Source organism: Neophocaena asiaeorientalis, unplaced genomic scaffold (assembly GCF_003031525.2).
Source record: "Neophocaena asiaeorientalis asiaeorientalis breed wild unplaced genomic scaffold, Neophocaena_asiaeorientalis_V1.1 scaffold177, whole genome shotgun sequence".
NCBI classification, from domain to species: domain Eukaryota; kingdom Metazoa; phylum Chordata; class Mammalia; order Artiodactyla; family Phocoenidae; genus Neophocaena; species Neophocaena asiaeorientalis.
Window position 1 is genome coordinate 14690732 of NW_020172779.1, and position 21677 is coordinate 14712408.

General features: G+C 45.1%; 2 protein-coding genes across 3 annotated transcripts in view; one reads left to right on the top strand and one right to left on the bottom strand.

The window, feature by feature from the left end:
- Positions 1-21677, top strand: part of EFR3A (EFR3 homolog A) — a 186371-nt gene that overhangs the window by 162415 nt on the left and 2279 nt on the right. Inside the window, exons 25-27 of one of the 2 annotated variants that reach the window (XR_003002748.1) lie at positions 19310-19364; positions 20394-20507; positions 21389-21562. The gene's annotated coding sequence lies outside the window, so the exon portion shown is untranslated. Of the gene's footprint in view, positions 1-2784; positions 3360-19309; positions 19365-20393; positions 20508-21388; positions 21563-21677 lie in introns of those variants that run through there. The other variant, XR_003002749.1, reaches the window with a different exon arrangement.
- KCNQ3 (potassium voltage-gated channel subfamily Q member 3) overlaps positions 17076-21677 on the bottom strand; it is a 288456-nt gene continuing 283854 nt past the window's right edge. The window contains exons 15-16 of the mRNA XM_024741287.1: positions 20119-20203; positions 17076-18498 (exon numbers count right to left, since the gene is read on the bottom strand). Of these exons, the coding sequence (XP_024597055.1) occupies positions 17764-18498; positions 20119-20203 (820 nt within the window). The 3' untranslated portion in view covers positions 17076-17763. The remainder of the gene's footprint in view (positions 18499-20118; positions 20204-21677) is intronic.

Below are 21677 nucleotides of genomic sequence, written 5' to 3' on the forward strand. Positions count from 1 at the left end.
AGGTAGCAAATTAACTCTGCAATCTCACTGGCTTAATTCAGCCATAAAAGTCGATTTCTTGTTGATAGTCTGTACCCTCTGCGTATTGGTGGGGAACTGCCCTTCACGCTCACTCAGGGGCCCTGGATGATGGAGGCTCCACCTTCTTGTAGGTCTCCATCCCTGTGGCCTCCTTAGTCATTGACTCATAGTGGCAGGGGAAGGGAGAGACCTGGAGGATTATGCGCCAACTCTTCAATGCTCTGGTAGGAAGTGACACGCTTACATTCATTTACAGCCTCCGCCAGAATTACTCATGTGGTCCTGAATAACTGCAGGAAGTCTGGGAGGGGTGCATGCATATTCAGGGAGAATCAGTGTCTCTTCCATGGGTTTTCCCGCTGTTTAGATGGAAAATACCCTTCAAATACAGCATCACTGCTGCTTATAAATAAGAAAATAATACTAATACACACGTCCACTTGAGTGTTCACACTCTCTTTCCTTCACTGCAGCACTGTGTGCCAGGCTTTCACCTGGGCATTTGCTGCACAGAATCAGTATGACAGTTAAAAGCCGCAAAGCTGAGACTAATAGGAAGGATGGTGAAAATTTATTGAGTGCTTTCTGTGTGCCAGACACCACACAGAATGCTGCCTGACGCACACTGTCACGTCATAACTACACAATCTTGATGTGTAGGTATTAATGTATTACCCATTTAATAGGGGCTGCGCAGACTTGATTTGAAAAGAGTAGAAATTTGCCAGTGGTAGAGAACGGAATAGATCTGGAAGGTGACTTGGGGAAGAGGAGAAATGTCAAGAGAAAGTGCGCTGGGGGGAAAATTGTCTCAGGAATTGAGCATCTTCACGGAAAATTATATTTTAAGAAGTTTTGCTACCCATTAGGGATAGAACCACCTTTGGAATTTTCTTGAAAGATCCTCGTAAACGTTTAAATTTGCTTTTTAATTATCGGTAGATACTTCAGTGGTGTTTCTTCTGGATGTCACCCTGGACAGAGATAGGCCTCACAAGGCTGGGGGGTGCTTCCTTGGAGTCCTCTCATTCTCATAAATCTGTCTACTCTTTGAAGCTTGGTTTTCCTCATCAGCAAAATGGGGATAAGAGAACCTAGCTCATTAGGTCTTTGTGAGGATTTAAGATAATGAATCTAAAGTATTTAACCCAGTGCCTGGCCCATATAGGTGCTCGGTACATAACACCAGTCATCATGGGCAGGCAAAGTCCCCCTTAAGAGCCTGGGCCACCGTGGGACACTAGGGCAGAGGACGGAGCTGGGGTTAGGGTTTCACACACTTGATTTGCATCTTGAGTGCCCTCTGGCTCTAGATACTTAACCTGCATTCCCTCAAAAAATCTTTGTTGAGCTCATGGCATTGGTGTTACAAGCACAGACCCTGGAGCCCAGCTGCCTGGCCTTGCTCCTTGGTTTGGTCACTCCTGCTATGCAAGTTATTAAACCTCTCTCTGTCTTAGTTTCCTCACCCAAGGCTGTTATATTTATAAAATACAGTGAATGGTATATGGTGCAGAGCAAAGGCTATGTAAATTCTTAACAAATAAATAAAAGTGTTGGGACCTAAGAAGATGGTGGTACTCTAAGAGTAAAAAAGAGCAGCAATATTCCCCACGTGGATGGAATTACAATCTTCAAAGTTATATTTTACAAAGACTGGATCAGACGTCAAAAATTTCCTCTGAAACGGAGTCATCATTATTTCACTGCATTTCCCATGGCCATTTTTTAATTCTTTTTTATTTAAGTATAGTTGATTTACAATATTGTGTTAATTTCTGCTGTGTGGCAAAGTGATTCAGTTATACATATTCTTTTCCATTCTGGTGTATCACAGGAGTTTGAATATAGTTCCCTGTGCTATACAGTAGGACCTTGTTTTTTCCCATGGCTATTTTTGAATAAACAGCCAGTGACACTGGCATAAAAGCTAGTCATGTAGTGACACAATGACAATAATAGCGTACTCAGTGGGGTCAAAATATGCTGCCCCCAAATATACCACTTTGGCATACGGATTATTTTGATCTAAAGCCCGTTGAGAATCAACAGGTGCAGAAAGAAGCCTTCTTGGAGCCTCCTCTCTCTAAGAGCAGGTCTGCCATAAATTCTCCTTCCTGGCGGGAGGGGGAGTCTTATGGCCATGAAGGGAATGGAAAGTTGGCACCAAGATGGGACTGCACAAACGAACCTTACTAAAATAACTCTTATCTTCCTCTAGTTTCCCCATATATTTACCTTTCCACGATTTAGCACCCTAGAAACTCAAAACCCTTTTTATTTCTTGTCACTTCCCCACAAACTTAACATCCTTCTGTTAAAATGGTATAGAAGTTTCAGGGTCTGAACACCTTTTTGAGGTTTTCATTTATTTCTGTGGTGCTCCCATCCCATATGTATATGAAATAAACCTTTTTTCCTGTTAATCTTTTTATCATTTCAATTTGCAGAGCCCCAGATGCTGAACCTAAGAGGGTGGAGGGAACAGTTATTTTTTCCTCTCCAACAGTATAGTTTATTGAACCTCTACTTTTGGCTATCATCTCTGTTATTTTGCCTTCTCAAGCATCCCATGAGAGAGACACTGATATTTCAATTATACAAGAGAGGGCCCCGGGGATCGGTGGGAGAGCCCCCTACTCGTGGTCATGTGCCTCTAAGTGGGAGAACTGGGGTTTGAACCATGGTCTCCCAGATACTAAAGTTTGTGTCCTTTTTTTTTTACCATGTTCTGCTCTGTTCTCCTGCCCTTCAAAATACCAGCCCAGAGTGCCACAAAAGGACCTGAGGTTGGAAACAAACAGAATTGATGATTATTTCAAAGCATTTTGGTGGGTCGAAGGGTAAGAAGTCCAGTCACACTCCCAGGAGAAGCGCCGAGAAGTGTCGTTGGGATCCATGATCCGTGAATCAGCCCAAGAGGCTTGTGAAATGAATTCACAGTCTGTCTGTGTCTGACTGGCAGTAGCCCTGGAGCTGGAAATGTGAGTGGTCAGAACAAAGCTGCTGGAGCCTTAATGAAACACTGTAGTACTTCCAATTAATGGGGCTCACCAATCAACAAAGACTAGTCTAGCCTGCCAAGAAAACCTACCTTTCTCACTGGACTTTGCAGCCGAAAGATGGCCAGTCAGATACAGAATAATGGTAATGTCAGCGTCAGGGTCAGAACTCACACTGAAGTCCATCTTGTTTGGACCAGCCACAGTCAGAGCAGCATGTTCTCAATACATTGTAACGGCGCACTTGAGACAGGAAGTCAAGAGTACAGCCATTTTGAAAAAGGACTGGGGGAAGACCTTGGGCCAAAGGGGCCTTGGAAGCAAAAGAACAAAGGCTCTGGGGTCCTGAGTCCCAGAGACAAAAACCAGGCTCACAGGAGTACAAGATTAACTTTATCTCTGTTACACTAAGGAGTATACCTAGTTGCCACAAGACAAGAAGCTCAACTATCAATTTTAACCTTATCTGTTCCGATGTTTTCTTGCAGAAAATTCTCATGCACCCCTTTTCCCTCACCAAAGCGCTCCCTATTCCCGACAGCCACCATGGAGCCACCCGGTGCTGACCAAAGAAGTTTGATGATTTCTGGAAATTAACCAGTGATGATGAGACAAACCCTCCCTATTGTTACAAAAGCAACTCGCCCCTTCTCAGGGAGCTGCCACTCTCTTCCACCTTCTCCCTTGTGCACAAGCTCTTTCAATAAAAGAGAGAGCTTTGCTTACCTAAGAGTCTTGTGGAAGTGACATTCATGTCTATGGTATTGCATCCAAGAATCTGGAGATAACACTTGCACTCAGCATCCTTCCTAGTGAGGACCAGCTCCCTCTCTGTGAGGAGGACCCAGAGGCCTAAGGCCGTACACCCCAGCAGTCGGCTCCACTGCCCCGGGGGAGACACTGAAAGGGGAGGTTCTGGCTTTTCAATAGTTCATTCAGAAAAAGAAGGAAAGAATCTATTATTTCTTGACTATCTGAGGTGCCAGGAATTTTACATATGATATCTACTGGTCCTGGAAGTAACCCCACTTAGGGGTTATCATCCTTATTTTATAGTTGGAGGAAAGCAAGGCCCAGACAAGCAACCGGCCCCTGGGAACGCAGCTCAAAGAGCCAGGAGTGGAATCCCAGTCTGTTTGCCGCCCAAATCCGTGATTGATTGGCCTCTGAGAAAGTATAGTTTCTGAGCTGTTGCCTTGCTGCCAGCCATTTTTCACAGCATTCTTTTCTTCTCATTCCAATTCTTTGGATTAAAGATCGTGTTTCCTTTATCACAGATGTGAGGACAAGCCATCCTCCCGGCTGAGGACTGCATTAAGATGCTAATCGATAGCTTAAGGGAAAAAATGGAAAGAAACAGACTGTGATCAAGGGGTGAGTTTTAGCTTAAGTGCAGCGTAAGGGATTGGGTGATAGAAACTCCTCTCCTATCATTCGGCAACCAGGAGCCCAGAGTTTGGGAATTAGAGCAGATGCATTTCTTATCTGGCTTCATGCTTTGGGGAGTAGAGGGGACCGAATCTCTACGGTATGTGACTTACCTGTCTCCCGAGCAGGATAAAGGACTTCAAAGAATTTAAGCAGCCTGAAAGATTAACAGCTAAGTCAGAGCTGTGGGGTTTATATGAGTTCTTAGTGAAAGATACAGAGGATGGAGGTGGGGAAAGGCTTGATAACTTTGCTTTAAGTCCTCTGGAAAAAAAAATGGAATAATAATCATACCAAGAAGCCAAAGCGGTGAAACCGGATCACCTCCATCAGAGAAAAATGCCTTTGCTGGGAACTGAATAGCATCCATGAACAGAATGACAAAGCACTGATTCAGCGTGGGATGGGAAACCTCTTCTGACAGTAATTACATGTATTGAAGGAGCAGAACAGGATCACAGGGTGATGATTTCCCCTTCCTGCTGTAAAGGTCTGTGAGCCAAGCATCACCTGTCCTGTGAGCCAGTGGAAGTCTTCTGAAGAACCGGCTAGGGGTTGCTCGTGAATTTTAGCAGGGTGGGCAAGCCTGGCCCCATTGCCTGTTCTTATAAAGCCGAAAATGGTTCTACATTTTTAAACAGTTGTAAAAAAGCAAAAGAAGAAGAGTATTTCATGATGTGTAAAAATGATATAAATTTGAATTTCATTATCCACATGGTGAAGATCTCTTTGGCTGTGATATGCTCCCTTCAGCTACCCACACCCCAAGCTTTACCTCATCCTTTTTATTCTCACCTCAGACCTCCCCGTCACCAGGAAGCCTTCTCTGATACCCTCCCATCCCATTAAGGGTAATATTTTTGTATTTGTCTTATTGTGCTCTATTGGGATGATCTCTTTGCTTGTCTGTCTCCCTCAGTAGGTTGTGTGTATGTGTGTACCTTCAGGGCAGGTACCCTTGTACCTCAAGCATCCTGCCTCCCCAGCACCTACAGTGGTTCAGGCCGGCTGGAACCCACGCAGGAGGTGGGGGACAGTGAGGATATTGTCGGAAAACGAGGCAGGGGCCAAACACTGTCTATGGGAATGGTCTAGGAGAGCCGTTTGTGTGCCAGACCTTTTCAGGGTGCTGGGGACTCAGCTCCAAATAAGCCAGTCGGGATCCCTGCCCTCCTGGCCTGTACATTTCAGTTTAGGGAGATCAGTTACCTCAAAGTTACTTTTCTCATCTAGGAAATGAAGATCGCAATAGTAGCCACCGCAGAAGGCTGTCAGAAGGATAGAATGGTCGTAAGGAAAGGGCTTACAGCACCTGGTTCAAGGTAGACATTTGAGAATCGTTACCCATTGTCTGCCTAGAAAGATTGCATTTCTGAACTTTCGGTCGATTCTTGTGAAATATACCTACTGTGCTAACAGTAACATTTCCGGATGAAGCAGCAGGAACAAAAGCCACAGCTCTGGTTCTGCTTCAGTGACTGGCTAGCTGTGTGGCCTTGGGCAAACTGCTTGACCTCTCCGAGGCTCATTTTCCTTGTACTTAAAAATGCAGGTACAAAAAGACAAATGCTGCAGGCTTCCACTTGTACGTGGTACCTAATAGTCAAAATCATAGAGACAGAAAGTAGAATGGTAGTTGCCAGGGATGGTGGGGGGGAGGAGAATGGGGAGTTACTCTTGAATGGATGGTGCAGAGTTTCAATTTTACAAGAAGGCAAGAGTTATGGAGATGGAAATTAGGGATAGTTGCACACTGTTACGAATTTATTCAACGCCATGGAACTGTATGCTTAAGATGGTCACTACGAGTTGTCCCTACTCAATGCCCCCAATTCCTCTCCTCTCCTCTCTCTCAAGGCCACGCCAGTCAGGCATCACGGCAGCACCCCACCCAAACTGCCTTTGTCAAGGTCTCCGTGACTCCCATGTGGCTAACTGCTCTGCTCACTCGACCTCTCAGTAGCACTCCGCACCTGCAATAGGTCACTCGCTCCATGAGATGAGGTCTGCGCTTGGCATCGCCAACGCCATACTCTTCTGATCGTCTTCTATTTCATCAACTGCTTTTGCTCGGCCTCTTTTGCTGGTTCCGCCTCGTCTCCTTGACCTCTTGAGGTTGCTGGGTATAGTCCTTTGGTGTCTCCTCTTTTTTCTCTATACTTGTTCACTTGGAGATCGCATCTTGTCTCATGGTTTTAAAGGTTATCTATAACTTGTCACATCTATAGATAGATAGATAGACAGACAGACAGATAGATAGGTGCCTTCAGCCCTAAATAATCTTAATTACACACTCAGCTCTCTACAGAACATTGCCACTAGATGCCTCATATGCATCTCAGATTTAACATTTAAAAAGCCAAATTCACATCCTTTTGCAGAAACTTGCCCCTTCCCTAATCTACTCCCATCTCAATTAATGATACGTTCATTCTTCCAGGTACTCAAATAAAATACTGCATAATCTTCCTGGATTCTTCTTCTTCCACATCTCACATTCAGTCTATCAGAAAATCCTGTCATTTCTGCTCTTTTTTTTTTTTTAATTGTCTGTGGCTGGGTTCTTTTTTTAAATTCTTTTTATTGGGATATAGTTGCTTTATAGTGTCATGTTAGTTTCTGCTCTGCAATGAAGTGAATCAGTACCATGTGTAAAGCAGATGGCTAGTGGGAACCCGCTGTATAGCTCAGGGAGCTCAGCTCGGTGCTCTGTGGTGACTTACATGGGTGGGGAGGGGCAGCAGGGGGGGAGATCCAAGAGGGAGGGGATATATGTATACATATAGCTGTCATTTCTACTCTTAAAAGGTATCTAGATTCTAAATATTAAGATTTCTCACCACCTCCATCACCCTGGTCCAAGCCACTCTTGGCTCTCACCTGGATTATTGCTAATGCAGTCGCGTCCCTGATTAATCTCCTTGCCTCTGCCTTTGCCTCATTCAGTGTATTCTCAATACAGCAGCTAGAGAACCCCTTTTTAGCATCCGTCAGATCTTCTCACCTCTCTCCTCAAAGCCCTGCATGACTTCCTGTCTGACTCAGAGTAAAAGCAAATGTCTTTATCATGACCCAGGAGGCTGTTCATGACCTGACCTCTGTTACTTCTCTAATTTCATTTCTGCTTCTCTCTGCTAACTCCACCGGCCTGGGGCTGACCCGCCCAGAACCAGAAGATAAATTGCTGGCAACGTTTTCATATTTGATGTGGAGGCAGGATACAAGGACAATTGGACTCTTCTCAGGGGAGACACCTTACACGTCTTCAATGTGGGGAAGCCACAGGCTCTCAGGTCACCTGGATGCCCGACATTGTTCATTGTTGCAAGCTTCATTGTTGGAAGCCGACATTGTTAGGAACAGTAACTGGCTCCCAGGAGGATCTGCAAGGTTATGAATGGGCTTTTGCTCCATTTGTGCAGATGGAAAGGGATTTTCTCAGGGATATAATTTTTAGGCTCTTTTTCTGTCTGGCATGCAGTCGTCTGAGACCGGAGGTGGGTATGTTTTACTGGGGGAGGGACACGTTTGCTGAGTTGATGCTCATCTCACCTGTCAGCCACGGGTCTTCACAATGACAAATGTGGACCTGATCTTCTAGCAGACCCTCTACCCTGCTTCCTAGTGGTTACAGGCACTGTTTTAATAATGAACAAGTTCATGGGCACCACGGCCAGCTTGTCCAGTGTTGGCCAGCTTTGTCCTTTGACTTACAGAGTGATTTGCGGCAACCTGGCTGGGTTTTTGCTTCCCTGTGTGTATGTAGGGTTTTCAAGTGGGGCTTATGTACCAGATGCTCATGTTGCTATGCTGTTTTCCCTCTGCCCAGCTGCGAGCTCACCTGTGGTCACAGTACACAGGTCACAGCAGGCAGACAGCTCCTCTGGCTACGTCTCTCTGCTTCTCTGCCTTAGAGCTTTTGCACCTGGGAGCTTGCTCAGCTGTAGCGCAGGAAAACTGACAGAGGAGGGAATTTATATCCCAGGGGCAACTCTCAACCAGGGAAGAACCGGGCTCCGTGGATGAATACCCCAGATACCTGTCCCAAGGTGGAATGATTCTCTGGTGTATTTCACATGCGTTCTCAGGGGGTTCCTGGTGGAATTGAGCCCAGTTACCCCCAAGGATTAGCTCATTCTTTACTGGCTTTTCTCCCTCCCTGTTCCAGTCTCTGCACTCTTTCTCAGCTGTGTTTTCTGGGATCACTTTCCAAATATACTACCTGCATCCAACATTCTGTCTCTATTCTTGCGGAAACCCAAATTAAGGCAGCCAGGCGTGTGGGTACAGGATGGAGTCAGAAGCTGTCATTCACTGAGCATGTGCTGAATGCCAGATCCCTGGCTAGGATAATGACCCTTCAAGGCACACATTGTTCTCCCCACTTTACAGATGATAAACCAAGACAGAGAAAGGTTAAGTAACTCTCCCGAGGTTCCCTGCTCCAACTCCCTCTTTCTCATGAGAAAACATCCCTTCCTGCTGTACTGACAACAGAGAGAGGCCATCTGATGTGAGCTTTACTAATTTCCTCTCTGTTGACTTACATTCACTCTGAGTCACCCACGTGGTCTTCCCCCCAACATGGTCTAGGAGGGGAAACTTCTCCAAAGAAAGTGGCATGAGTCTTGGGGGTAGATGGTCCTGGGCCCTACTTGTGACTGTTCACTTAGGAATGTCTGTCCTTGGGCAGGTCTTTTATGTTTCTGGGTCTGAATTTTCTCACCTATAAAAATGGAGTAATAATGTCTTAAAACTGTAACGATTAGATAATGTTTTACTAAAGTCTGTACATCTACAACCTGTATAGTGGCTGTTTCTAAGGAGGTGTGCAATCCACATCATGCACTTTGTAGCTATGAAAACATTGAATTATGTTTTCTTTCTTGTGTCTTTATTCTCTGCGTCTCAACCACTTCTTACAAACATACCCAAATCCCGTCCTATTCCTCCTGCCCGCAACTAATAATGAACTGTCTTTCCTTGTCGCTCTGTGTTGTTAATGAAGCAAAGAACATTTTGCCACACAATCATTGAAATGTCTATTTATTAATAAGTGGTGCGGTATTTATTTGTTTTAAGATAGAACATAAAAAATCAGGTAAGAATTGTTTGCATAATATATATGGAAATCAACTTATTAAAGTTGTTCAAATATTGGACAGAGCCAGAATATAAATTACACATACAGTTTAAAAATTACAGGAAATCATATTATAAAGAGCACGAAAGGCCACTTGTGGAAGAGTTGTGTTCCCATGTAAGCCAGAACGTGAAGAGAGCCTACTGTAGCGTGGAGGCAAATTCAGGGGGCAAGGCACCAGAATTCTATGCCGTTAAAGGGGGTTAAAGAAAATACAATCCAAAATCAGATACAACGGATTCATGTCACTGGAAGCCTCAGTTTGCTCTTCAGATTGGTGTTTTCCATCACTGCTACATCACAAAGAGAAAAAAGAAAAAGAATAGCCATACCCCATTGGAAGCAATGTGGAAGGCATCTTCCTCATTAAAACAGGGAATGATTGACAAATCTGATGAAGTTGGTGCATCTTTCTAAGGGGATTTTCAAGATGGGGCAGGGCCCACCTCACATCTCCAATAGCAAAGCCTCTGACACTTGACAACAAGATGGCTGCCAGTCTTGGAACTTGGCTTCCCACCTGGACTCTGAACTCTCACAGGAACTTCGGAGGGGGGAGCTGCGCTCCCTTCTCTTGGAAGAGGATTCAGAGGGAAAAGAAGAGCCCAATTATCAGATCAGGTTGGCTTCCACTGGGAACCTTGATCTTTTCATATCGAGAAAGAGAAACACAACTGTTCTGAGCCTTTGGCCTCCCAGAGAATGTTTTTGAAGACTCACCTGTTTCTGCAGGATCTCTAAGCTCTGAAATAAAGGGACAGTCTAGAGACAAAAGACTAGTCAGGAGGGACATTTGAACTTGTTTGGTTAAAACAATGAAAGGAAATCCTTGGGGGCAAAGAACAAGGGGCACTTGTGGGATAATCTGTAGCCACACCAAACTCCCAGAGCTGATGGATTCCAACATGAACCAGATGGACAATCTATGTGGCGTTATTCTCTGCCACCGACAGCTGGATCGTGAAACCACGCAAAGGAGCAGACAGGACCCGCCGAATAGCAAGGGGAACAGTCAATGCAAGAATCACTCTTCTCTCCAGGGAACCAACAGGGCTGTAATCATTTTACTTAAAGGTGATGGGGTGTGGGAGGGCAAGGCTTTGTGGAAGCCTGCAAGGCATGATTTGGGAGCATTTCTATTGACCTGGGAGACTTGGGGTGGGGAGGAAGAATGGGCTTTGGAGGTACATGGGTTTTGGTTAACGGCTTCTCCCTCTCAGCTTCAGCTTTCTATAAGATGGAAACAGTAATACCTCCTCAGTGGGGTTGTGATGAGGATTGCATGAAGTCGAGAGAGAGAACTATGACGTCACATGCTGCCCATAAAGAGAGCTTAGGGTGAATTCTCCTCCCCTTCCCTGAACTCAGTCTTGGGGACAGAGGAAGAGAATAAAACACTGAAGCGAAACGCACTCTCATTTTGAGTTACTCTCAGGCAACAAATTGTAGAGTCCATCTGACAAGTCTAAGAGGAATTACAAATATATTCCTAACCCCTGGGCAAGGCTTTTGACCGCTTAATTGTAAGTCACACTCAGGTTATTCTTACGTAGAACCCATTTTTGACTTATTTCCCTCTGAAACTTATTTTAACCTTAGAACGGTGCTATGTGAAGGCTGACAGAATGACAGTCATTAAAGTCAGTGGGTCACCTATTGCCATCCAAGAACTTGACCACCTTTCTATCTCTTAGGAGCTCCTGACTCAGGAGAACTGAACATCCTGCTACTAGCTTTAACAAGGGGAGCCCTGCCAAATTCTGGAAAGTCTATCCCAAGCACAATATAAGTGGAAACCAACTATGGAAATCCTCATTTGAGCCAATGGAGGCCTGTTGACTTCCTAAAATAATTTTCTAGGAACATAAGTTATCTTCAGTTGAATCCTGTTTGCTTCTTTGTAGCTTTTGGTGAAGACTAGAATACCTGGCTGTGATATGACCAAGACAGACGTTCTCTGGGACAAAGCAGGAGGAGCCAGGCCGTGCCCAGGTGGGACCCAGAGATCCCAGGGCAAAGGGACAACTTCAGTAGACCTGCTGACTTGGGGTCATATACTTCCCCAAAGAAATCACATCCCATTTCCTAAAATCAAGCCCATACATTTTTTTCAAGGAGAAATCCTGGTAAATTGGCTTATAGGTAAGGATATAACCTGAGGCATCACTCTGGAGCTGAATGAGTCCAAGTGATGGACCAAATTGCTGAACCAGTCTAAGCTTGGGGGAGAGGTCAGGGGAGCGGAGGGGAGGAGTGCCCTACATTCCTTTTCTCAACCACACACAGCAGCAGTGGTATGTCTACAGCTTTGGAACACAGCAGGATTTTGGAAGAAAGAGCGATGTCATCTTTCAAGGCATGGGATCATCAATCATGTTCCAGAGATGGGAAGATGTCCCGACACATGTGTCTGGTATCGCAGTTTCTCCAGTGGACCAGGAAGTTCTCTCTCATCTCCTGGGCTCAACAGAAATACTTTATTCTCACTGGGTATTTTACTTTTAGTTTTTGATCTCCAACATCTGGTCCAGGAGTTAGGAGACCTAACTAGTCTAGATTCTGCTGAGTTCTAGATTCTGCTACACAGTCACTCATTTAATCACTGATCGACTAAGTGTGACTCCCTTTGCTCTGAGCCTCTGCTTCCTGATATAAAAAGAGAGGCGGTCTGGGTAATTAAGGTCTCTTCTTGCTCTGAGCATCTAAGAATCTATGAAATTATACCTCCCTGTGTCTATGATAATAAAGCAGAACACTAGTCACAGTTTCCTGCAGGGATGCCAGAGTTGAGGCTGTTCAAAGCTGGGAACCAATCCCCCTGAGGAGGGTTTCAGCAAACTTAAACTCTTTCTTGGAAGTTCTCCACTCATTGCTAGCATTTGTCTGACAGACATCATGGCACGGTTGAATTTCCTCATTGAAACCACTCATTTCTATATATTTAATTATTCCTTCTATTTGGCTTTACCTCCTACACATCATCCTTCGAGACAACGGGGCAGTATCTGGTACAGTGTGTCCCATGGAACTGCCACAGCCCAACCACTGGGACCCAACAGTCTTGCTCTCCTCATTCCGACATTCCTGCTCTTCCTTATTTTGATGGAAAAAGTAAGCATTTCTATTTCTAGAGATGTCCTTATTTAAATAGCAATTGTGAAAGTGCCTGATTTTGTCGTGTAAAAATTGGGATTGTATCTTCACCACTCTTTTTCTGAAAAAGATTTTCTAGTGTAAATTTAGAGTTCATGAGTAATACCAAGACTCAGGCAATGGCGTCCATACATGCTGTAACAAAAGAACACGAATAACAGTACCCCGGATATGGCAGTCATTGTAGTAGGGGCTTTATCTATATGGATTGTGTCTTTGAAAATCAAAACACGTCAGAAAAGCCAAAGACGTTTGAATATAAGTCAAATTTTCATCCAGGGCATCTCTATATCCTTCCAAGCTCTTTGGTATTTTTCATTACTGGTTTCCTAAAGCACTAAAGCTATGCAGGTAGGCTGGTTCCTAACATGTTCTGACCTGGGCATCGTGATACCCGCTGCCTGATTTAGGGGACTGTTGGCTCAGTTTTAAATAGTGTAATATCAGTAACACAAGAACTTTGGGTTGATTTGAATACAAAGAAAGGACTTACAGTCTGTTTAAAAGTTCATCCTGAAACAAGCAAGCCTTCAAAGACAAGTGAGGACATGGGCAGATTCCTCAGGATGCCCAGGGTTCAGAAAGCAAAGATAATCCTTGGGGTTCTAGGTGCCCTGGATATGTATTCAAGGAAAACGAAGAGTAGCTATGGGGCATCTTCTGGAGGAAGCCTGGGGTGCACTTTCCAAAGTGCTGTTGGCTTCTTAGGACGCTGGACACATTTATTCTCTTGCCCCAGGAGAATCTGATGTGCAGGTTTCCGGAAGCAGAGTGACACTTTTCTCTTCAAATAGATGCTGTATATTGGTTTACTATAAGCTTCTCTTGGTCAACACAATGAAATGGAAGTAGCTCAGCTCCTTGCCTGGTCTCGATCATGGTAGGGATTTGGAGAGGAAGAAAAAGCTGATTTCTCCAAGAACCTTCTCAGATACTCCAGAAACTCCTTCTTCCACAGCTTGTCTGGAGCTATAATGTCTAAGGCATTGAACGCAAACTCAAAGTCCCCATACAATCCAATCAGCCTTCCCTGAGCTGATGGGGTCATTACGATTTTGATGCAGAAGTTTTGCTTTCACTTTCTTCCATGTTCAGTCTCTCACTGATTCCAACCTAGGAAGCATTCCTGTCTGTATAGTTGTCTGCAGGGATGAAATCAGGTTCTTCCCACTTCTGGTAGACATAATGTAAAGGGACCTTTAATAATTCCAGGCCACCAGATTCCTAGCTTTTTGATAGCAGTCTGTATTTTTCTTATCTCTGAATTTCTGGTGCATTGTGCAGTGCCTAGAAGACAGTGGTGCTTAATAAATCTTGTAAATGAATAACCAAAGGAACATTTTTATCGCGGTCATTAGAGTGGTATGGAATTATGACAATGATCTTGGCCAGTTTTGAGTAGCTCCTGTTACGTTAACATTTTCTATAAGTAATTATTCTTTCAACTTACAGTGTCTAGGAACCGTGTTGCACAAAGTGGGCATTAAACGCGTACTGTTGATTAATGAGCGCATTTGATGTACAGTATATACCTTGGGGTTTTCTGGCTATGTTTTCATGACAACTAGAGCTTTATAATATCAACGCCATGTCTAATAAGTCTAATCTCTCAGTTTCCAGAACAAACACAGTTAGTGAATAGAACTTTCTCAATTTGATTTTTTTTCGTCTCACAAAAAAAAAAACAAAAAAACTTTCAGTATTTGCTTGTGTGCTAGTCTCTGATAGTCAAAACTCAAAATTGATCTCAAGTATTTTCTTCTCAGCCCAATAGGATCACCCTTCACCTAACATTTGGAAAGTGTATCTATCTCATTAATGTTGATCCTGCTAAAAGACGACCTCTTCAATTTTGCACATATCATGTTGTGACACAGAGACTGAATACATATATCATAGTTTCCCTTGAGAAAATCATCCTTCATTTGCCATTATTTCATGGAGTTCTGCTGAAACTACTGCAATTTCCTGGGCAAGCTTCAGAACCACTGGTTTATCTGAAGTAGAATAATCTTGGGCTGTGTTATTTGCCAATTCTGTTGGATTATTTCATCATGCTGTTTTTTTTTTTTTGACAAAAAGAGGTTTGTGGAAGCACACACTGTTTCTCCTAATAACTTATGTTTAATCCCAGACTCTGAATTTCTACTTCATCAATGCCAGCCATGTTGATGATGTCGTCTGTGGGCAGGCAACTTGAGTAGGCTTGGTTTGCATTTCTGGAATGTGTTTTTTTTTTAAAGGAATATCAAAGAATATTCTAGATGATTTTTCTTTCTTTTTTGTTTTCTTAGATGGGAAGGAACAGCTCTTAAGATTCTTATCATTTATTCATTCATGAAGACGTAATTTGCCTTTGTCTACACTGATAAAGACAACATACTGCATTGGAGTTATGGAATCGACACAAACCCAATCCCTGCCCATCAGTTACTAAAAGAACCTAAGGTAATCCTCTTAACTTTGGAGCCATGGTAACTATTTTTAACCTGAGGATGAGAAAGTCTCACTCTTCCAGCTGGGAACTCCATTGAGTTCTTGGAAAATGCCTCTATTTGTAAGATACTGAGGCCAGTAGGTTCTGCAAGAATATTAATAAGTTAGAAAAATAATTGGTATGTTAGATGGCTCAATCATTTTTGACAAAAGATTCCAGGAAGGTCAGAATCAAGAACCGAACTCTAAGGAAGGGGCATAAGGTTTCTTAGGTCATCAACTCCAGTGGCACTTGCAGCCATACTGAAGGGGGTCAGGAGGCTCACATGCCCTTTGCCCTTCGGAAAGCCAGAAAGTCAAACGGCAAACCATGGGGGAGGGGGTTTCACGTCTGATGTATGTGCGCACCCTTGTGTATTTCCTACCTCGGACTTCAAAGCCAACACCCATCCATTCGTGGGACTCTCCAAGTAAAACTCCTTTTTTACCCCTCACAAAGCCAAGGAGTTCGGGCTTTGGTTTTAAGTCCCTAAAGTCAGGGGCTGACCCTTCATTATTACTGTACTCTGAGCCTTATACATGGTACCTGTTGACACATAGGTTGAAAGAAACCAATCTCTGAGGAAGGAGCTCCTCTCTCCAATATAGTGCAAGATCCCTGCATTAGGTAACGATGAAACCATCCACCATCATGTCTGCCACAGCCATTATGGCTCTTGACAAGACTGCGAGGGAAAGAACGTCGGTGGGACGTAGACACTCGCTTAGGCCATTTCAAACATCCTGTCATCAAGGTAACCATCCACAATGTGTGCTTAGACGTATGAAAAGAGTGAGACAATAACACTGCAGTGTAGTCATTTAGCTGATTACCTCAAGCCTAACGGAAACCTTTTCCATCAGTGTGTTTCAGAGAATAGCAACATCTCCTAGCAGGATGGCTTCTGCTTCATATTAATGCTTATATAGTAGGACAGTGAGCTCAGCTAGTCTTAGGGCTATGTGTGGTTTAAAAAATCTAGAGGAGGGGGAGTCCCTGGTGGCGCAGTGGTTGAGAGTCCGCCTGCCGATGCAGGGGACGTGGGTTCGTGCCCCGGTCTGGGAAGATCGCACATGCCGCGGAGCGGCTGGGCCCGTGAGCCACGGCCGCTGAGCCTGCGCGTCCGGAGCCTGTGCTCCGTAACGGGAGAGGCCACAGCGGAGACAGGCCCACGTACCGCAAAAAAAAAAAAAAAAAAAAAAAAATCTAGAGGAGGAAAAATGGATGGTTGTGGAAATTTTGTCTAGTTGCGTATTAATGAATGTTGTAGCTCACTTGTATTACTACTTTTTTCTGGGTCCAAAATGCAAAGCATCCGACAAACATGTTTTGCAATAAAAGCAGACATCCTCCTCCCGCTGGGTAAACAGTGTCACGAATGCTTTCCACACAACAGAGTACAGGCACCTCGGTCCTGCTGTGTAAACTGCAGAGTGGCATGGCAGGAGGGACCAGGGCCTGGAGTGAGTCAGCTGACCGGGCTTTGAGTCTCAGGTCTCCGGGGAACACTGGAGTGGCCCTGGACATATGTCTTTACCCGGGCCTAAGCTTTCTCATTTTTACAAGGAAGGATGTGGACTGGATAATTCTGTGCGCCCTCTTGACTCTAGTTCCTATGTGAGGTGGACATTTTATACAGTATCTCGGGGAAGAATGTGAATTGGAACCTCATTTTGAAGGCACTGAGCTCCTGCCCCGAGGGGCACCCCGCTGCTGATAAAGTCTGTTATCTTTGGCTACGTAATTTGGGAACTGTCTTAACGTGCGTGTGTGTGTGTGTGTGTGTGTGTGTGTGTGTGTGTGTGTTTTCTCCCTGCCTACTGCCTAGTCACAACTCATCCGACACGTTCCACCCGCCACCACCCTTCATAGATGAGGAAACCGGGGCGTGATGGTTGACGATGACAGACTTAGTGAGGTCCCTTTGAGAGCTTCTGGAAGGTTTTCCCAGGCTTTCCTTAGTAAAATAATGTTTTAAATTCTTGGTTTTGAAGATGTGATGACTATCTCGTTCCTGCCCTCACGTTTTTAGCTCAGGAGGCAACGTCACTGGTACGCAATGTATTTTTGTTGAGAGAATTATTTGCTTGCTTTAGAAAACGGTTAATCGTTGGGACTGTTTTACACAAAGGGGCAGTGACGCTAGAAACAACGTAAACGACTTTCTCTGCTCACCCAACCAAAACCCAAACCAGACGACCACACAGACACATAGCACGGCTCCTCAGTCATTTCTCCCTGTACTGGTCCAGTCATGATTCAAAGTAAGAAGAGCGGATAAATGTGTATCCTAAAGAGGTTAGCGGTACCATTTATATAGTGTAAAGTCATGCAAACCATGCTTGAAAGGAAGCGGCTTCACTGTGGTCACCTGGAGAAGAAAAAGGCCACGAGAAGCCCCAGCCCAGGTGGGGCTACCACGCACATGCAGGCGTTTGATGCAGCCACTGGGGATCTCACAGGTACATGGCGGGTGTGAGAGCAAGTGAGCTATACAAAGTCTGTCTACATTACAAGGAGGAGCCAGCCCACAACCCCTTTTAAGTGGGCTTGTTGGAAGGGGTCCATATCGAATCAGAAATACCATCCCCCGTGGATGACAAAGGCATGGAGCCACTGGGCGTGAAGGGGTCTGTGTCCGTGTCTGTCTCACCCTCGGCGAGGTACCGTTTCTCCCTCATCCAGCTTGACCCCCCGCTCGGGCCAAACACAAAATCGTCTCTGTCTTGGGAGATGCTGAAGCCACTTGGAGAGCGTTCCAGCTCCTCGTGGTTGATGGACATCAGGGACAGGGGTGTGTCACTGTCCCGGGTGATGCTGCGTCTCTGCTGGGGGGAGACCCGGTCCGAGCAGGGACTGTGCAGTTCAGCCTGGGAGTGGTAGCTCCCTCGGGAGTCGAGAAGAGTCAAGATAGGCAGGACGGTGGGCCTTTCCGCATAGGTGGTCGCCGAGGAGGAAAGGGTGGCGTGAACCTTTCCAGAACTGGGTGCCCCTCGGGACAGGTTCACGGGGTCGTGGGCAAAAACCCCGTAGGGGCCGGCCTTGTCAATGGGCACCTGGTGGACGCTGTAGGGAGCGCTGGGGGCGCCGGTCTCAGAGTCGTTACACATGATGGTTTTCAAATCCGCTTCCCTGCGGTCCTCTCTCTTCTCCACCTCAGCTGGCGAAGAGGTCCCCTGGGTCGGGCGGAAGTCGGTGACGTGCACCTGCAGCCGCTCCAGGTGCTGCATATGCATATCCACCAGGAAGTCCAGTTTCTTCCCCATGTCGCGAACCTGGAAAATACAAGGAACCGTGAATCGCTGCTTTTTCCGGACCTGCGGGTAGTTTTACTGGTCGGGAGGAAAAACTATAGCGTTTACTTTTCAGAAAGGAAGAGGGTTCTTGCAAGTCGTAATCATCATAACAGCTAATTATTTTGTGCCTCTTAATTTTGAGCCTTGCACATGGATTAGTGCTAATCTAAAAAAAAAAAAAAAAACACAGGGCAAGGACTTTCCAGAAAGCCGGAAGCAGAGAGATGGGTGGAGGACAAGTTTTACCCGAGGAGGAGGTGGCCTTGCTGCTGCGTTTGGGTCTAGGAGCGGGAGATCTTGATTTGCAAACATCCCCTTACAGAAGCATCTAGACTGTTTGTGTACATTTCCCCTACCTGGTGATGTAAGCCCCAAAGATACAAGGGCAGTGGTTAGCAAGAATTGAGCTTCTCAGAACTGGAGACCCTGCCTAGGGGTCTTGGAGGCCAGGGGAAGATACACTGAGATAAGCTGCATCTATCTGTTCCTACCCACACAATTGAGAACGTATCAAAATCTTTGAGTGCACAGACACAAGTGTGCATTCATGTGTGCATGGCATGTTCTTTCCCTGACAGTTCATAACTCACCAGGAAGCACTGCAGGCAGGTCTACCATCCTCTCTTACAGATGAAGACACACAGCGTAGAACTAGGTCATGGCTGAGTTGGTACCCAAGCCTTAACAATAACTAATACTTCTCTAGCAGTTAGTATGCACTTTAAAGATATTAACTTATTTAATTTTCGTAACAGCCCTATGAGGTGGATGCTATTATTCTATTTTCCAGGTGAGGAAATAGAGGCACAGAGAGATGAAGTAACTCATCAAACATCACAGAGCAGGTAAGTGGAAGAGCTGAGATGAGAAATTAAAAATTTAAAATGGAAAAAGGATATTCCTGATATCCCAAAAAAGAATAATCATTCGAATTCTCTCTTGCTTCTTCTGCACAGATCCAATTTGAGGTTCTGAATAAAATAAAAGGGTTAATAGGAATCCTAAGGGAAACTGACAGTGCTATTTATCTAGTGTAAAGCTGGGCAAACGATCCTGAAATACAAGCTGCTTTACTGCAGAGAGGAGAGGTGGGCTACCTAGGGTGCTGTCACTGAATAGGTTTCTTTCTGCCCTGAATGAACCCCACCCACAGCCTGCCCTCCTCCAGGCCCCTTCACACCGGCCACACAATGACCCAAACTTTCAGGGAAGGAAGAGAATTACGAATAAACGTGGAGAAGGTCACCAACATTCCTTCAACACCATGAAGTTCATGGTAACAGGAGCCGCCATTTGTTGAGTGTTTACTGTGTGCCAGCTACTACTGTAGATAATTTACAGGTATCAGTTGATTTAGTCCTCATGGCAACCTTATGAGGTATTAAAATCCCTGTTCTACATACGAGGAAACTAAGACTCAGAACAGTTCATTCACTTGCATGTGACCACCCAACCAGTAAAGTGCTGAATCGGCGATTTCATTTCCAGATCCTTTTATGAATGGTAGATTCTCAAGTATGTCATCTCCCTATGAAAAAAATGACATTTGAAAGTAAATTTCACATACTTGGTTTTTGGTGAGAGAAAGGAAGGACCTACCTGCCTTTCGACTTTCACAAACTTCCCCATCATGCTCTGGTCTTCAGTTTCGGATGTGGATGGTCTGGCCACATACGGTTCATTCCTAGGAAAGAGCCCATATTGCTGTAAGATTGTGATAGCTACTTTGGCCTTGCAAGGTCATTTCAGCTAGGTGGGCTGTGGCCCCTGGAACTATCCTTCTCGTGTTCAGGCTGACGTGGTCTGGAAGAGGCCACGCAACTCTGGAGGCAGATGGGCATCAGGAAAGGCCAGCATTTTCCTGTCTTCAACAGGGACATCTCATGCTTACCGTGTTTACTGCAGGAAAGTGTGAAGTTTAACCAGTGGACCGCCAGGGAAGTCCTGAAGCTGAATATTAAGCTGCTCTTAGGAAGCTTTGTGTCAAGGTTAGTAACTGTGCCCAGAGTGTTTGATTCCTTTAAATTATGTTCCTTGGCCTTTCCGTCTCACGACTGGTTGAGGATGGAGTGGGGGAGGAGTTGTCTCATCTCTGAAATTCTACACAGTGGGGACCAATATTCCAATATTTCATCTGTTTCATTTAGTTAAGACTGGGAAACAGATGTGAAATCTGGAAAATGATGCAAAAGATGCTGTTCGTAGGTAACAGGATGGAGACGTGTGCTGCATTTGCTCCTTGGCCAGGCACAGTTCACATCTGCCTAAATTCCAGTTAGTTTCAGTATTGCTCTATGTAGAAGAGACCTTTCAGGGCACCTAGCTATTGCTTGAAACCATTCATGTCTGGCACTTTCTAGGCAGTTGGTTTTTCTCTCTAGGCTACTGACTCCTGCTAAGACCCTGGCCTGTCTTGGGCTGAGCAATCTTGAATTAAAGCAGATGTCAAACACTGGTGGCCTGTGTGCTGAATCCAAGCCCACCAGTGTTCTCCTCGGCTTGCACAGGGTTCTAAACATTTAAGCCGTCTCAGAGATGGGGAATTGTACATCACATCTGGATATGCAGCTTTTCTTGAGAAATCAGACTCTCTGGAAACAGAGGATCTTCACTGGTATAATTAGCAACAGCAGAACAAAGTAACAGTTACCTCCTCGGGATGGGGCACGTTCACCCCTTGCTATTCTATCCCCAGGATTGAGCCCAAAGATTAGATGCTGTATATTATCCTCCTTATGTTCTCCCTTCTTTAATAATAAGGAGCCTTATTATGATAAGGTGCATAACATTTCTTATGCCTACCTCCCTTCACTCATGTTACCTGCCTTGAAGACATTCGGGAATAAAGAAGTATACACTTCTTTTACAGTGGACTTTCTAAAGCAGGCATCCCCAGCGCCCGGGCCACGGACCGCTACTGTTAGGAACCGGGCCGCACAGCAGGAGGTGAGCGGTGGGCAAGCAAGCGAAGCTTCACCTGTATTTACAGCCGCTCCCCGTCGCTGGCATTACCGCGTGAGCTCCGTCTCCTGTCAGTCTCGCGGTGAGCTGTATAATTACTTCATTATACATTACAACGTAATAATAGAAACAAAGTGCACGGTAAAGGTAACGTGTTTGAATCGTCCCGAAAGCATCCCCCCGCTCAACCCCCAGTC